We start from the raw sequence: 17,544 nt of genomic DNA on the forward strand, positions 1-17,544 counted from the left end.
GGTTGGGGCTGAAGCAGCAGTGCGGTAAAACATCTCCCGTGCCAAAGAAGAAGAAACAGGACCCCAGCCCGTGTCTTCACCCAGAACGGCTGATTGTCAGGAACCGACCGCTGCGCCTCCGTAAGAGGTGCTGCGCGGATCCCAGGTCCGGGCCCTGGGGCCCCGGCCGGCGCAGAACCGGGACCAGCGCGTCCCCAGCCCCCACCCCACGGCTCGGCTCCAACCAAGCACTCAGGTCCAGCTGGGCGCCGAGCCAGGACGGCCTGGTGGGGTCACCTCGCCTCTGCCCCACGGGGAGGCAGGGCGGGACATCTGCAAGGAATAATCAAGGGGCAGGTTCTCCCCGGGCAGCGGGAGTGACCTAGAAACACGAAATTCAGAGCCAGCCCAGTGGGTCAGACGTGGAACTCTTAGGGGCCAGTTTCCTTTTTCCCCAGATGAATTCTACACGATCCGGACACACGGTCACATCTCTTCCTTCATGTGCAGGTTTCACAAAAGGCCAGAAACCGTTTAATCAGCATGTCGCTACGGAGCCAGAATGGTCCGACCCAGTCTCGGCTCAGTATCACTGAACAAACAGGGAAAGCAGGGTTGGTTTTGGTTTTGGTTTTTGAGCCAGACCCCAGGGGGACAGCTGCAGGCCCAGGTCCGGAGGGTGGGTCCAGCGGTATCTGATCCAGGCCACACTGAACCCCATCACCCACCGCCTTCGGATGGTGCCCGTTGGGAGAGACACCTCCAGCAGCAGGGGCCCCCGAGCCCTCCTGTTGTCAGACATCCAAGGTCTTCCTTGGCCCGACTCTTCCAGGCTGGTGCCCGGAAACTTCATCCCTCCAGGACCCTCTGCTCAGCCTGGGCACCCACAGGGAGCCCCTTTGGGCCACAGGGGGCAGACCCCCCGCCCCCCTACCCCACCCCCTGCTGGCCTCCTGGACCAGCTCCTCCTGGCAGCCCTTCCACAAGGTCAGAGCCGGCCACGCCGCCCACCATGTGTCGGGGCAGGAAGGGGAGCAGAGGGGTAAAGGGCCCCCTCTTCCAGAGTCACCCTCCCCAGGGACCAGCGTCAGGCCCAGAGACGATGGCTCCAGACCCCCAGGACGTGGCCCCCAGAGGGACACCCTCCGGCACATCCAGGGAGACGCCCTCGAGCCTCACATTCTCACGGGACTGCCCGCGGTCAGGAGCCTCGGGCTCAGCCCAGCGGCCCTCTGAGCACTTTCCCTCCGAGGTTCCCATGTCACTGAGGGGAAGGGCCGGTGCACACAGAGCACCGTGCTGCAGAACCTCCCTTCCAGAGCCTGCATCCAGCAGGTGGTCCACAGATGCATCCAGCAGGTGATCCACAGATGCATCCAGCAGGTGATCCACAGATGCATCCAGCAGGTGATCCACAGATGCATCCAGCAGGTGATCCACAGATGCGCACTCCTGCCCAGAAACGGTGGAGTCGGGTGTGTCCGCGCTCCAAAAGCAGGAGCAACTGAACTGCGCTTCGGGCTTCAATGGAAATGCATGCGATGCTTTTCACTTATTCATGCGCTTCGAGAACAAATGGAGGACCCTGCCCCCCGTCCTGAGCCAGAAGGCATTTCAGCTCCCATTCTTCTTCCTCTGCCATCTCTTCCCAGGCACATTTGTCCTCGTCAATATTTAATAACTGAAGACAGCCGCGGCGAACCCGGGCTATTTCCTCTCCTCCGAGAAGAACAGTCTGCTTTCTGGAAGCGCTACCGACAACTGAATGGAACTTTAAAACCCTGGCCACTTAGGCATTTTACAGACGGGGGTGCATAGGCCCCGGAATGGCTGAATGTCCACAGCCACCTGCTCCCTCAGCGTGACTCGGGAACCTCTGAGAAGCCCAGTCCCAGCTCCAGAGCCGGGCTCCTTCCCTGCCCCACGTGGGCACGGTGCCCTGCAGACCAGGGCCCGGGGCAGCCACGCCAGCTCACAGGAGCAGGCTCAGTGGCAACCACGACACCTCCGTGGGTCCCGAGGGTGGACACGTGCTCTCCTGCACATCTACTCCCCGGATACTGAGACGGACAAGAGTGCAGAGGGAGGGACTGGCTCTCTGATTAGCTTTTCCTGCAACGCATCCTTCTACACGCTGGGCTCCTATCAGGTCCAGGTACCATGGCAGACACTTGGCTATGGAAACAAGCGCAGCCCAGGCTGTAAGGTGCAAACAGCCTGGGAAGAAGCACCGGTAACCACGGAACGGGCTGGACCGTAACCATGCAACAAGGACGGGGGCCAGCAGGTTGCCCACCCCCCAAACTCCCAGCAGATGCAGGTAGAACAAGGACAGGGATCAGCTCTGAGGACCATGCTGGAGGGACCTCTGGGACGCAACATCAGCGTGGAGCAAGCGAGAACACCCCACATTTACCTAAGGGCGGGAGGGAGGCACAGACAGACATATTTGCTTCTAGAAAAAATTTGGAGTTTCCTAGGGGTGCCGGGGATTGGGGATCCAGCGTTGTCTCTGCTGTGGCTCAGGTTCAAGCCCTGGCCCAGGAACTGCATGCAGCGGGTACAGCGACAACAACAACAAAAATTCAATGGAAGGATGAAGTCCAATTAAGAGACAACTGGGGGTGTGTCCTGGGGGCCTAGTGGTTAAGGTTCTGGCTTGTCACTGCTGTGGCTCAGGTTCAAGCCCTGGCCGGGAACTTCTGTACGCCACGGGTGCCACCAAGAAAAAAAATGGGAGTTCCCGTCGTGGCGCAGTGGTTAACGAATCCGACTAGGAACCATGAGGTTGCGGGTTCAATCCCTGCCCTTGCTCAGTGGGTTAACGATCCGGCGTTGCCATGAGCTGTGGTGTCGGTTGCAGACGCAGCTCGGATCCCGCGTTGCTGTGGCTCTGGCGTAGGCTGGTGGCTACAGCTGCTCCGATTGGACCCCTAGCCTGGGAACCTCCATATGCCGCGGGAGCGGCCCAAGAAATAGCAACAACAACAACAACAACAACAACAACAACAACAAAAAAGAAAAAAAATGAAGAAGATGGCTGGTTATCTACAGGGGGAGAGGGGAATGGGGAGTTGAGGGAGAGAAATTCAATTTCTCTAAATACACCGTGACTTTGGAACCACGCAAACAATTGCAGATTACTACAAAAATCAACTTACTTTGATAAAGAGCTCTCTACCGCCGGCAAATGGGGACAACACGACACCACGGACCTCCTGGTCAGAGGCACCGAGAAGGCAACGTCACACTTGTGATCTCTGCCTGCATCTCATCGCAGACAAACGCCGCCCAGACGGGGGTCCCTCTGAGCACCAGTGAGGGGCTCACCACGGCAAGGAGGACTCATAAACTACATTTAAATCCACCAAAACACCCCCCAAAAGCCCAACGCCCTCACCGGCCACCTCTAAACAGAGCATCTACCCGCTGTTTGGCAGCTGAAAAATCAAGGGAAAAACTCAAGCACGTCTCCTGCCTTCCGCTGCTCTCCGAACTCTGCCCCGGAGCAGACGGTTCGGTTTCCAGAAACATGTTGCTTAATAAATGGAGAAAGAGCCCTGCAAGTCAAAAACCACCGCTAGCCAGCTCTCAGGAGAGACGGGAGGAAGCTCGTGACATGGAGGCGAGAAAGGCCAGAGGGGATCCGTCCCACCAGCCCCGGCTCAGGCCCCTCCCCAAAGGGCAGAAAGAGAGGTGGAGGGCACCAGCGAGTGTGACGATGGCAGAGGCACCCCCACCGGCCCCGAGGCGGCACCTGGTCTGCCGACCCCAGAGAGTCAGAAACAGTGATGAGAGTGGGGGGATTCGAGCCTAAACTGGGTATCCGATGACATTCCAGAAACCTTGGTTTTTTTCAGTTGAGACTCTGGACTTGGGCTTTTTGTTTTTAAAGCACAATGAGCTATCTGCTCAACTATTTACAGTCCAGTGATAGAAGGCTGGCTGGGAGGTGCTTCAAAAGACGGAGGGAGAGGGGGCGTAGGTGGGGGTGGAGGCCGCCAGCCTGGCCGCCAGCCAAGCACTGCTGAAACGCACGGGGGAGTGTGACAGGCGCGTCACACCCCGCCCTGTTTCGGATCTGTTTGCAATTCCCCATATTTAACAAAGAAAGCCAAGCATCAGTGCCCCGCACCCCGGGCTGTCCAAGCAGAACCCGCACTTGGCCGCCAGGAGCTTCCCCAGAGAGCAACGAGGCCTTTCTCCGGAACGACACGGAGGACAGACTCCGGGACCAGAGGACCAGCCTGGCGGCAACGCTGACCCAGGGTCTCCCTTCCCTTTTCAGCACCGATCAGCTCGGACCGACTCAGGCGGCCCCGCGGGTCACAGCTCTACCGCCCAATGGCCTCCGATGGATGCTTGCCTGGCCCGCAGCCCCTCTCTGCCCGAGGCCTTGCGCTGCCCCTCCCGGCCGGGGTGGGAGCCCCCTCTGACGCCTCCTAGACCCTGCCCCCCGGAAGAGCACCTGGCTCGGCTGGTTCCTCGAGCCCCCGCGGAAGCACCAGCCTGTCCACCTGACCCACGCGAGGGGCGCCACAAGGCTGCGCCTGCAGCCCCCGGGAGCAGGGCCGCCCTGAGCTCAGCACAGGCCAGGGGCACGGGCACCGGGACCCACCTAGGCAGACCCATCACCAGCAGCCCTGGCAGCCCCGGCCGCCCCGGCCTGGCCCCGTCTCCCCAGCCAGTTCGGCGACAACCTCGGACCCGTGGCGGGATCGAGTCACTCCACAGCGCCATCCTCAGGCCCTCGGGCCAGCGCTGGCCGGCAGCGTGCAGCCGGGCACACGCACAGGGTTCACGCACATATACACGTCCCGCACACGCACTCGCCAAGGGAGGCGCTGACCAGGAAGAGGAATTTGGGGGGAAGACGGGGCTGCAGCACCTGGACGGTGCAGAGGAAGCCCGGGAGAGCCACGCTGGCGCCTCCCGGGAGAAGGGGCAGGGCCAGCCCCAGGCTTCCCGCCTCGGCTCCGACACCCGCCTCCGTCTGCAGGCGAGGGGCCCACGGGCCACGCGGGCGGCTAAGGCACAGAGCTGAGGGCCCGGGGCTTGAGCTCAGCCAACACGCGTCACATGAATGAGGGCGCCGCAGGACAAGAGAGGGTGACAAAGGTGACCACTCAGGTGGGGACAGAGGGAGGGGCCAGCGGGCAGGCGAGCGCTCGGTCCCGAGCATCAGAGGGAGACCCTGGCCCAGGGTGACGTGGGAAGGGAGGTGACCTGCTGCGGGCCCTCCTCCTGGGTCCGCCTCCTCCAGGCAGCCCTCCCGGCAGCCCAGGCGCGACGGGCTTTGGGCACCCAGGGCCAAGCTGCTCCTTTCTCCCTGTATTTTTTCCCAACAGCATCACCTGCCTCCGGTGACAGCCATGCAAACGCTGTCACGCTGTGGGCCACGTGCATGGGCTTCAGGGCTTAAACCCCTTCCTAGCCAGAGGACTCAACCTGAGAGCAGGTCACTCCTCCCAGCCCCGGGGACCGGATCCCTCGTCTGAAAGGTAAGAAGAGCTGAGGTGACAGTGAATGAGGTCCTCTCAGGGCGGGGCCCGCAGGCCCTTCCAGAACCATCTCTGCTATCGTCCCTGCTGAGGCCAAAACCCCAGCGATGCGTGAGCAGCGCGAACGCCTGCTTGAGGCTGAAAAACACTGAAGCCCCGTCGCGCTCCCTCCCCCATGCCCCACCCCCCACAAGGGCAAACTGCACAGAACAGAAAATTTCAGATCCCTCCAAGCAGCTCTGACAAATTCTGAGTTCACGGCTGCAACGCACCAGAGTCACTAAGACAGACAGCACGTCCAGGGCAAGGTCCTCTTCCTGCCCGTGACGTGCTCCGCCCGAGTGGGTACATCACAGCCGGGCGGACGAGCGGCTTTAGTGGGGCAGCTAGCAGGGTACGGACTCAGGAGGCTGATGGCCACGCGGGGATGTCCACTTGGGACCACGCCTGTTCCCACCACCAGCCTGGTGACAGCGGCCGTGAGCGACCTGGCTGCACTCCTGCAGGACGGCCGGCGTCCCCTGGGCCTCCCGCTCTGTACTCACGTAAGAAGTGCTTTTCCAGCAAAGCGATTTCCAGGTGGCCTTTGATCTCATTCAACCGATCAAACTCTGTCCTGTTAAAGTCCTGGACTCCTGAGGCCATGACGAGGGTGCCTGGACCAGCCTAGAAAGAAAACACCGGGAGCTCAGGATGCTGCCTCGAGGCATCGCATTGCCCGGCTCTCCCAGGGCCACCCCAAGGATGCCTTGTCCGCAAGGGCGGGTCCCCAGGGCTCCCGGCCCGGGGAGGCGCTGGCTCTGCCTCGGAACCTGCAGCGGTTCCCCTGGGCTTCGTCTGCCGGGGACGGCGGGGAGAGCCTGGGACACCGTGGACTCTGGACGTCCTCAGAGGAGGCGGACTTCCAGAAATACATAAAAAAAAAATTAAAACCGGAAACAGGACACCAAGCCTCTTGACGGTCACAATACAGCTCTCAGACGCAGGAAACCCTCCAAACCTGTGCTGGCCGCCGTGGGGACCTCCCAGGAGGAGGGGTGCCTGACTACAGGGCCTGTCACCCTCGCGCCCCAGAGCCGGGCTGGTGCCCTGGGAGCAGCAGCAATAGGACTCTGGGGGGGTGGGGGAGGGTGTATCCCCCAAGGCAAGCGAACTCCAGACAGGGGCCTGGCCTGGCCCACGGACGGCTAATTAAAGCCTGCTGTCGCCACGGGCCCAGGGCAGGCTCTGGTTACAGGCCACCACTGCCTGCTGCAGCACAGGAGCGAGGGTACATTGGCACAGCCAGGCCTGCCCGGGACACTGCAGGGCTGCCGGTTCACAATGGCCACTCCCACGACTGTGTCCTGCCACTGACCTGGCGGGAGTGGCGTCTGAGAGCCCCTCCAGGCGGCGGGGGAGCTGATTCCCCAGTCTTGGTCCCCCTGACCCCCCCCAGGCTGGGTCAGGGTAGAAGGGGACACCCAGCCTGGACAGGGTCTGTGACAGCCCCGGTGGCCCCTCCATCCACGTTGGCTCTGAGGCCACGGCCCAGGAAGGAGAGGCCACCACCAGGGGACCACTGGATACTGGTAGGACCCTCTGCCCTGGCTGATCTGACCTGGCACTCGACCTCTTGGACCTTTCAGCAGCTGTGGCTCCGGGGGCACAAGTTCCCCTGGGCCTGAGGGGCAGGCACAGGAGAGGGGGCAGTGGGAAGGCAGGGCTCCCCTGCTGCGGGGAGGACGGCCTGCTGGCCACCCACCCCCTCAGACCAATCTGTCCCACCCTGCCCATCCTGTACCTCGATGGCCAAGGTGGTGGCCCCACAGCAGAGGGCAGAGGCTGGCCCGGAGAGACGGTTCTGCACCAGTTCGGAGGCAGAATGCTGGACACTATTGCATCAGCAGCTTCCCCACCACGGGAGGCAGGGCGTCCCCCTCCCTGTTTGCACGTGAGTCCACGGTCTCTGAGCTGCTGGGCTTAAGTCCATTGGGAACCTGCCCTAGAGCTTCAAGAACCCCCACAGGGGCCCCAGGTCCCAGAAGGCCTGGGACCCTTGTGCTCTGGCCTTGGGGCCGAAGCCACAGCAGCTCGTCTGGGGACCGGCTGGCAGGGGCACCGATGGGATGGCAGCCCTATGTGGGGTTCTGAAATTCTAGGGTCCCACCCCTCGGAGAACCCCTGGGGTCCCTCTGGTTGTCCCTTTCTTAGACTTGCCAAGAACAGCACTGAGCTGGGGGGTCAGGGGCCTGGACTCAGACCACCAAGCCTGCAGTGTTGCCACCTTCAAACCAGGGAGGCAGGTCCAGGCACTTCGGCCTCCAGCCACCCTGGACCCATGTCCTTCAGCTTGGCCCCTCCTCGTGTGCAGGGTCACCCCCTCTGCCCCTAACTCTAGGCGCCTCTCCTTCTGGCCTGTCATCAACCACTCGGCGGACCCTGGTCTGGGCCTCCTCCGCTTTATCTTCGATGCCCCTCCCCGGGCCCGGCCGCACCCTGACCTGGGCATCACTCCACCTGCTCCACCCCGGTCCCGCACACCCGGCCCCCTGGGGCCCCTCCCCAGTGTGGGCTCTGGATTCCAGCCTCACCCACTGAGTCCGCTCGCCTCCTCTGCCCCAGGACACAGACCGAGACCCACAGAAAAGGACCTAAGAAGGACCCGATGCCACAGCACAGCGGCCCCTGAGGACTGGGTGCGGAGACAGGCCCCAGGGCACCAAGAGCAGGGACCTGGAGGAGGCGGTTCCTGGAGGAGAATGCAGATGGGGGCTCGCGGCGGGGGGAGGGTGGGGGGAGCGGCTGCCTCGCGGGGACAGAGCTCCAGTCTGGGAACACGAGGTCCCGGAGGGATGGTGGGGACGGCGGCACGACGACGTGAAGGCGCTCAGTGCCACCGAGCTGTGCGCCTAAACGTGGTCACGGCGGGTAACGTGCCGCGAGGTGTGTCACACCGCGATTAAACAAAGATAAAAAGAAGCAGCCCGAACACAGGCAAAGATGGCCCACCTCCCGCACAGTGAAAGCCACGCCAATGAAAACCTCTCGGAGCTGCCGTTCTCCACCCCTCGGGCTTGCAAAACAGAAGTGCCCAAGGTCACTGAGTTGGTGGCAAGGGCGTGGGACACGGGCCCCCGCGGGCGGCAGCGGAGGACGCACTGCACCCCTTTGGGAGAGCAGCCGGCGACAGCCACCAGGACGGCGGCACACAACCCTGCCTGCACACCTGGGATAATGTGGGCACGAGGCTCGTGGGAGAGACCAAGGGTCCCTCAGGGGCAGGGGTCTGGTGAAGGACGGCTCATCCCCCGTGGGAGGCCGAGCCCACCCCCCACCAGAGCGACCCCAGAAACGTCAGAAGGAAACGAGGGGGGCCGTAGAGAGGCAGCAAACAGCCATCTGCACACAGGGCCCCACCCCCAAAGGGAGGCACCCCCTCCTAGGACAATGCCTGAGACCCTCACGGCACCCCAACGGGCACGTGCTGCCAGATGGCACTAGGAGTCACACCAAGGGGGCCCTGGCCCACCCTGGGCCCAAGGCTAGAGGGACGGCCACCACCTCTGCAGGACACAGAGGCCATGCCCGGGCAGGGCGCTCCCTCCAGGCTCTGCAGCTCCAGCCCCACCTGATCAGATGGCTGGCTCTTAGGAGGCAGTGCCCATAAATTATTCATTCTTGCCAGGAGCCAGAGCACAGTGCCTGCTCTATTATGAGGCATTAATAACATGAGCAGCCAGGAAGGCGAGTGCTCTCAGCCACATCTGCAAGGGAAACCTAGCCCGGGTGCTCAGGGCGGAACCAAGAGGCTGCCAAGTCTGGTGTCCACTCTGGCAGCAGCCTCCACGATTGGTGAGGGATGGCCCTGGGCTTCTCACTGACCACGGAGAGCCCAGCGGTCAAACCTGGCCAGGAGGGGACCGGGGAAGCCCACCCCACCTGCCACACCACCACTGACAAAACACAAGCTTCCAGGCGCCAGGGCCTGCTCACGCCTGGTTCCCGCCAAGCTGCCAAGGATGCCCGCTGTCCAAATGACAGGCATCCCACTGCCTGGCCCTCAGGGGCTCAGCCAGCTGCCAGGGTTGGTAACACACACACTGGGAGAGCCAGGCAGAATGGCCAGGCACCCCAAGGCAGCTGGCCTTGGTCCAGTAGCTTCTAGACGCCCCCTGCATCCGCCCTCATGTCAACACTCCCAGGGGTCAGGCTGGAGTCAGGTTGGGGTCTCAGCATCACTTGTGTGTGAGACGTTTGCTCGTCACCCAGAAAACCATCGAGGAAGGAGAAGAAATCCAGTCACTGGACCAAACATCCCCAAACTGGGGAGGGCGCCCCCCCAGTGAGGTTGGGGCTTTGGGGGAGAGCAGGAGTGAGCCCCATCTGTGTCTGACCTGCCTGGGAAGGACGCGGCCTGCCCCAGTCCACGTCCAGCTGGGCCACCCAAGCGTGGGGTAGCCCCCTGCCCAGAGAGGGGCCCGGGGTCCGCGGCCACGCACAGCGGGGTGCCCCGGCCCCAGGAGGCCCGCGAGGCGTACTCACAGGGTCCCTCAGCTCCTCGCTGTCCCGGGGCGAGGTCCGAGGTATCTTCAGGGGTATTTCGTCCCCGCATTCGGTGTCCGAGGCATTTGGAGACTCCGCTAGGTCGAGGAAGTCGTCTCTCTTGTGGCCTCTGAACCTGATCCTGTCCAGCCTCCTTAGCATGTTCAGCACTGAGCCCCTCTGCTTTACCTGGACATGGCGGTCGGGGGCCCTGCGGGAGAGGAGAGGAGAGGGCAGGCTCGTCACTAGGGCAGCCGCCTGCTGGCCGGGGCCCGGCCCACGGTCCCCCAGGCCCAGCCCTGGGCTGCGGCCAAGCCCTGCCCTCGGAGAGACAGGCCCCATGCTTCCGGGACCCCAGGGCCACAGGCTCCCACCTTGGTCCCACCAGGCCAGGGCCCTCTGTGGCCCCCGCCAGGCTGGGCTGGCTGCCGAGCTCCTGCCCCTGCTGCCCACCCAGGCCAACGCCCCCACCTCGTGTGCCCCAGAGGGCAGGTGGGACCTGCCAGCATAAAGGTGGAGCCAGTCTGGAGCAGCAGACCCTGGGGGAGGCGGGGGGGGAGGGGGAGGACAGGACGGGCGAGGGGAGGAGGGGGTGGAGGGAGAGCCAGGAGGGGGGAGGGGAGGGGAGGAGGGCTGAGGTTCCTTCCAAGTTCTAACAACCCATCAAGAACCATGGCCACACACACTCCAACACCTGAAACCGCTGGGCCTTAGGGTATCTCAGATTCCCTCTGGCCCCCTGTCCAGGGACACAGCCCGGGCTGCCCCATCCGCCTGAAACACCATCCTGCAAGGCCAGGCGCCCTGGCTGGGCCTCACTGGCTCAGAGGCCCTCCCAACACGGCCAGTCAGGAGCCCGCCCGCTGCCCGCTCCCCCACACAGGCCCAGGCTGCAGGCGCTGGACCCCTCCAGCTGGGAGCGAGGGCAGCCGGCCTGGGCCGGGGTCATGCTGGGGGGTGGGGACGAGGGGTCGCTGTGCGCTGGTGTGGAGGACGCGCGGGAGTTCAAGCACGTATGCACACCGGGAACAGCTGTGCCCACTCCCACCCCTGACCCAACGCGGCCAGGAACGCTGGGTGTGAGCGGCCCTGCCCATCCAGCCAACCTCACCCCGAAGCCCACAGCAGGGCCCGGGCAGCCGACGCGTCCCGCCACACAGCTCCTCGGCCCAGGGCTGCGGGGCAGGGAGTCCCACAAAGCCCGACCTCCGCGAGAGGCCCCAGGGCCCCGCGGGCAGGGACTCCGGAGACACCCGGGCCCAGGCCCGGCCCGCGGCTCCCACCTTCCCGCGCCTCGGCCTCCACCTCTGAGTCAGGAGTACCGCCGACCGGGCCCAAGTGTCCTGGGAACCCGAGAAGACGCACGAGCCCGACACCCAGCCTGCACCCGGAAACTGCTGGGTCATCTCCACGAGGGGCAGGACGTGGCCGCGCAGGGTGGGATCCGTCAACCCGCCCGCGCCGCCCCGGCTGGGACATTTCTCGGGGAGAAGCGCTTCCTGTTTGGGACGGTGCCGGCTGGGCGCCGCTCCAAGGACCGTTCATGCGGTCACTTCGCAGCCCGTGGGTGCCCGTCCGCAGCCCTGCCGTTTCCCCCTGCTCCCCACAGGCCCCCCAATCCCCCGGCATCACGGCCCAAGGCAGGAAAGCTGTGCTCACAGTGGGGGCTCGAGACCCCGGTCAGAACGCCAGGGCTGGGCTACAAGGACGACTCAGGCTGGGGCCCTGCGGGGCGGGGGCTGCGGATGCCCCTGGGACAGGAGTTTTTCCAGGTGCAAGTGGAACATTGAGATGGGCCGACGTGGCTCTGGTGCAAAAACCACAGGAAACCCATCACGCCCTGGAACCCGGGGGCGGGGGCCCAGAAGTGGGCTACACCAGGGGGTTAGGGGAGGTGGCATCCCTGCTCCCATGGGGGCGGGGGGCACGGCCGCCTGGAAAGACATCCACGTAAAGGACCTATGAGCTCCAGACAGACTAAACGGTTAAGTAAACTTACCAAAAAAAAAAAAAAAAAAAAGATAAGAAGGAGAAGAGTTCCCGTCGTGGCTCAGCAGAAACAAACCCGACTGGCATCCATGAGGATGGGGGTTCAATCCCTGGCCTCGCTCAGTGGGTTAAGGATCCAACGTTGCCGTGAGCTGTAGGTCGCAGATGCAGCTCAGATCTGGTGTGGCTGTGGTGCAGGCCGGTAGCTGCAGCTCCAATTCAACCCCTACCCTGGGGACTTCCACATGCAGCACGTGCGGCCCTAATAAGCAAATCAATAAATAGGAAAGAAAGAAAAGAAAGAAAAGCACTTATCAAATCCCTCGAAAGAGAGTGGCAGTCTGTGTTAAGAGCCTGAAAAATAATCAAGTTAAAAATGTCTCGATCGGACAAAAGTTCACTGCCATTTGTTTAAAAACACACAATCAAGCAGCGTGTGTGCGAACAGATATCTCCGCTGTGAAACAACTTGGACAAACTGGTAAAAGAAGATAACCTGGGTAGGCAGAGGCGCTAACTCCCTGAGTGGAGGAAACGCCGCAAGGGGAAAGTCACCTGGGCCCCGTGCAAAAGTCTCCAACTTCACTGAAAAGGAAACGAGAGCCAGCCGTGTGGCCGAAGTGGCAGGAAGCGTGAACATAAACGCCCTTCGAGCCAGCGATTCCCGTCCTGTGATCGTCCAGGGACAAACCCAGCACATCGAGGGCACCCGGGTAGCGCCGCGCGGGGGCAGGGAGCTCCGAGTGCACGTGGGACTCACGGATGCTCCAGGGAGTCTCGGAGGCAATGACAAAATTATGTGCCCAGAGTGATGGTTAAAGGACGTCTCCAAAGGCTACAGGTGACACTGGACCCTGCTGGGGCTCCTATGGCTGTAAAACTGCGCCCCCAGTGTCCTCCTGGGCTCCCCACTGCTTTTCCAACTTGAAAAGTAAAAATGAACCAGGTAGGGAAAGGGCAGCCACGTAAAACCCACTTCCCTGCACTTTCGGGAATTCCTGGGGGACCGCCTGCACCCAGCATGGACAGAGGCTGGGTGACTTCTGGGAGGGGCAGCCCGGCTCACGCAGCCACACGTCCCTCTGCTGGGTGGCCAGGCGGGGCTCCTGTCTGGCGTTCACCACCTCGAGGCTGGGGCTGCTGTCCTTCCCAATTCAGCCCGGCAAGCAAATGAGGAGGCCGCCCGGGGAGAGGGGACAAAGCGCCGAGTGTCCGCCCCGCCGCCGCCATCAGAATGCTGCTCACACCCGGAGCGGCCCGGGCACCGGCCCACACGCTCCCCCACCCCCAGCGGGGCCCTTCTCACAGCCGCCAGCTCACCCCAACCTGACGCCTGCTCAGGTCAGCCCTGGGGAGGGGGGGGTCCCCAAAGGCCCACTCCGTCCCCAGGGCCTTGCCCCCAGGCTCCCAGGCAGGCGGGCAGTTCACGTTGCTTCCCCATCAGGACCAGATGCCAGGACATGACCACCCGGCCAGGCGGGTCCAGACTGAGAGGGAAGCGGCCCCCCCACCCCCATGGGGCAGGAGGGCGGCCCAACCTGCGCAGGACGAGCTCACCTCGGCTGCACCCTACAACCCGGTCACCACAACTCTCAGATGGAGAGGGAAGACCGACAGGGACGTTGTCCATGGACAGAGAGGAGGCCCGGGTCCCAGAAGCCAAGTGTGACCCAGAGAGCAGCTTTCCCACAGGGCCGGTGGGCAGATGCCGTCTGACAGAGCTGCTCCTCTGCTCTGGGCGCACCACGGGCCCCGTCCAGCCTTCCCTCTCCAGCCAGCCCCCTGCACGCCCAGCCCTCACTCCCCACAGCCCCCAGGAAGGAAGCCCACAGCCACAGGCCGCCCTGGGCAGCCTCGTGCCCGCCCACACCTCAAAGTGGAACAGCCCCTCAGGGCGGGATCTGCTGCCCCGGCCCCTGACGCCCTGGGAGGGCCCCCTCCCTGTACCTCCACGCGGATCAGACGCGCTGGGAAACGATCCCTGCAGCTGTTCCAGCCCCCACTCGGGGGCCACGGAGGCAGGCGAGTCAGAGCGAGCTCGGCGAGGGGCCCTGGTGCAGCTCGAGGCAGCGCCCACTGGGCCCAGGCCCTCGGGACCCAGGACCGAGGCCAGCTCCGGCCCGGACACAAAGCACGCTGCTCTGGAAACCCGCCCAACGGCTCTGGGCGCACAAAGGCATCAGTATCTAGGGAACGCTGGACCTGCAGACCACAAAGGACTTACTTCCCTCCCAGCCCGGGGTTTAGAAAAAAGCGCTTCCTGGTCCTGGGCTTGCCCGTCCCAGGCCCCGGCTGTTCTCCCTCCACCGCGGTGCCTGCCACCCCCAGCCCAGCTCCTGTCTGCGTTAGGACAAGTGGCTCAGCCGGGGTCTGGCTTCATCTTCCTGCTCTTTTGCTGGTCCCAGGACAAAATACGTCCATTTTCCCAAAGGAAGTAACCCTTAAAGCATATTCCTGGGGAGTCCCAGATGCTGAGCAAGGACCCCACCCCAAGCCAGTCCTGCCCAGCCCCCGGCCCTCTGCCAGGCCTCTGCCCTCCAGGAAGATGGCCCCAGAGGCCCCCAGCCCTGCAAGCCGAGCCCCAGGACCCCAGGTGTGCATGCCTAGACTGGCCTGTGGGGCCTCATGCTGGGTGAACCCTGGGAGCGGTCCGGACGCCCAAGGCCCAGACGGCACATGGGACCACTCCCCAGCCCAGGCTCAAGATGTCAGCTATAGCCAATGAGTTCCCCCAAACTCAGGGCCCATCAGGGACCCACTTCCCTCACCCCGGATTCATGCCTCAGGCGGCAGGATCCCAAACGCTCAGATGCTCTGCTGGCCCCTTGTCCGCCGGCCTCCCTGTGAGTTCGGCTCCGGCTCACCCATCACCTGAGGGCACCCTGCCCTGCTCGGCTTGGGGCTGCAGCCTCCACGGGCCCACCCACCAGACAGCACCCGCACCATCAGCTGTTCAGGTCAAAACCCTGGAAGGAGCCCCCGGTCAGGTGATCACCCTGACAGCAAGCACGCCCCCCCCAAATTAGGCCGGTGCTCCTCCACCCCGCCCCCCCAGCCCGCGGGGTCTGGTCCAGGCAGCCACAGCACCTGCCAGAGCACCTTCTCCGGGTGGCAGGAGCCCAGTCCTGTAGCCCCACCCAGATCCCTCCCAGGGCCTCCCTGCCTCCCCCCACACTGGGCTCCTGCCTGCTGAGCCCCTCCGGGGTCCTCTGGCCACCACTGGTGTGGGGGGGTGTTGCATTTCTGGTTCTAGGCTGTCCCCAGAGGCCCCTTCTCCTCCAAGTACCCCTCAAACTCCATCAGCCCGTCTGGTTTGGAGTCTTGCAACTTCCAGCTAATTCCCTGGTTTAAGATTTGTGCCCCGGCCCCAGCAATTAGAACACCCGCCGAGGGCAGGCGCTGCACGTACCCGGCCTGTCTCAGCAGGGCTGGCAGGTGCTGGGCGTCCAGGAAGGAGGGGACGACACACAGAGGCAAGGCCCTTGCCACCGGACCCAAGGGCCTGTCCACAGCCGACCAGCCACAGAGGCCTTAACAAAGGACCAGCCACGGACTTTGCCCTCCAGCCCTGGCACAGTCTCTAAATGCAAAAACACATACAGAGGGCTTAACCCCAAGGCTTCAACAGCCGGAGGCGTTTCTCCCGAGGCCTGAATTCTTCAGGGGCTTTTGGTCCTACAGGGTCAGGCCAGATCAACACCCACCCCCCCATACCCCGTGTCACGAGCTGAGTTTTCCGCATTGTAACAGGCAATCTGCCCAGGGTCCTGCCAGCTCGGTGACCCGCTACTGGCCAGGGTGGCCCAGGAGAGCCAATCAGGAACAGCAGCAGAGCTGGGGGGGGGGGATCCCGTTTGAGCTGCCACCCCGCCCCTGCCAACGGGGGCCATGCCTGCCCTCGCAACACCGCCGGGGATCTCTGGGCACAGACCCGCAAAGGTTCCTTACAATCTCAGTGACAAAGGTGTGCAGCATGTTTATAACTAATAATAAAAAGCCCAACAGTCTTTAGTGTGACCTCCGCACGGCCACGAACTTTGCTGAAATTCCCTCCATGGCTGGTCAGGACTGCACCCCACAAAGCCTCGGGATGCTGGCTGCTGCTTCTGCTGACGTTAACAAGACACAACGGGGTGGGGGGGTAAACTGGGAGGACGGGATTAACACACACCCCGGTGCATCAGAGAAAGAACAGGGCCCACCGCACAGCAGGGGGAGGGCCGGTCAAGGTGCTGGAACGACTGACACAAAAGCAAAGGATGGACTGTGGAGGTGTGTACTCGTACAACCGACAAAGGCACACACTGCGACGGAGCCACTTTGCTGGACACCTGATACCAAGACAGCACTGTAAACCAACAACACGCCAATAAAATGGGAAAACCAACCACAGAAAGACCGGACACGACAAAAGGTGGACAGGCAGGCAGGTATCAGAACCTCAGTTAGGGAGTTCCCGTTATGTCGCAGCAGAAGCGAATCCGACCATGAGGAACCATGAGGTTGCGGGTTCGATCCCTGGCCTTGCTCAGTGGGTTAAGGATCCAGTGTTGCCATGAGCTGTGGTGTAGGTTACAGATTCGGCTCGGATCTGGCATTGCTGTGGCTGTGGCATAGGCTCTGATTCGACCCCTGGCCTGGGAACTTCCATATGCCACGGGTGCAGCCCTAAAAGAACAAAAAGGCAAAAAAAAAAAAAGGAACCTCGGTGAGTTTGTTGGTTGGTTGGTCAGTCCAGGATGGGAGACATGTCCTGGCTGCTGCAGGCAATGGTCTTCCAGCAGCAGCAGGTGTCGCCAGCCTTCCTATGTCACTCACGGGGACACTACCCATGTCACACGCTCACCTCCATCTGCACAGAAGTGTTTTTTCTTCTCTGAGGTCCAGGCCATCAACCAGGTGAGATGCGAAGCCCCGATGGCAGGTGTTGGCCCGTGTCTGGGCTGTAACCACTCCCATGGGGCCATTTTCAAGCCACCACATCGTACCCGGGAGTGACCGGGCACCCTGGTGGGGAGACAGCCCCAGGCCACCACACGCAGGACGTCCACCACCCAGATGCCCCAGGACCGTGCCCAGAAACAAACACAGGGGAACAATCCAGACACGAGCGACTCCGCGTGTTTCCCTCCTGAGTGTAGCTGAGCGTACACGCTCCCTTCACGACCTCAGCCCACAGGGTTCCTGAGAACTCGGCCACGGCCCCGACCCCTGTCTCAGGCTGTCACGGCCCCACAGGGACCAGGGCTCAGAAACATCCGTGCCCCCACCCATCCTTCTCCTTCCGGGGCCTGGTTCAGGGGGCAGAGGTCAAAGTGCACAGTGAGAGGACCGAAGGGGCGGAAGGCAGCCCAGGGAAGCAGGGTGCAGATCAGCACACTCACGCGGGCCCCGTGGGGACAGGGGGCCGCACGGAGGAAGGAGCCGGTGAGCGTGGCCAGGCCCATGATGCTGACACACACACAGGATTCAGACCGAGGCCCTGGGAAGCACGAGGCCGCTTCAGAGAGGGCAGGGTGCCCTGTGGCCAGCCCTCAGGCCCCAAGGCTCA

At 63.1% G+C, this 17,544-nt stretch overlaps 1 protein-coding gene across 5 annotated transcripts in view; it reads right to left on the reverse strand.

Annotated features, from left to right (window-relative positions):
• GRAMD4 (GRAM domain containing 4) overlaps positions 1-17,544 on the reverse strand; it is a 153,377-nt gene that overhangs the window by 27,984 nt on the left and 107,849 nt on the right. For 2 of the 5 annotated variants that reach the window (XM_021091367.2, XM_085025376.1), the window contains exons 2-3: positions 10,005-10,215; positions 6,026-6,146 (exon numbers count right to left, since the gene is read on the reverse strand). In XM_021091367.2, coding sequence (XP_020947026.1) covers positions 6,026-6,146; positions 10,005-10,215 — 332 coding nt within the window. Of the gene's footprint in view, positions 1-2,543; positions 2,849-3,140; positions 3,198-3,383; positions 3,408-6,025; positions 6,147-10,004; positions 10,216-13,940; positions 14,077-17,544 lie in introns of those variants that run through there. The other 3 variants (XM_085025371.1, XM_085025375.1, XM_085025372.1) reach the window with 3 other exon arrangements.

Source organism: Sus scrofa, chromosome 5, assembly GCF_054392235.1.
Source record: "Sus scrofa isolate SSC_HxYL_T2T_F1_AM1 chromosome 5, Sscrofa_HxYL_maternal_Yorkshire_Landrace_v2.0, whole genome shotgun sequence".
In the NCBI taxonomy this organism is placed as follows: Eukaryota; Metazoa; Chordata; class Mammalia; order Artiodactyla; family Suidae; genus Sus; species Sus scrofa.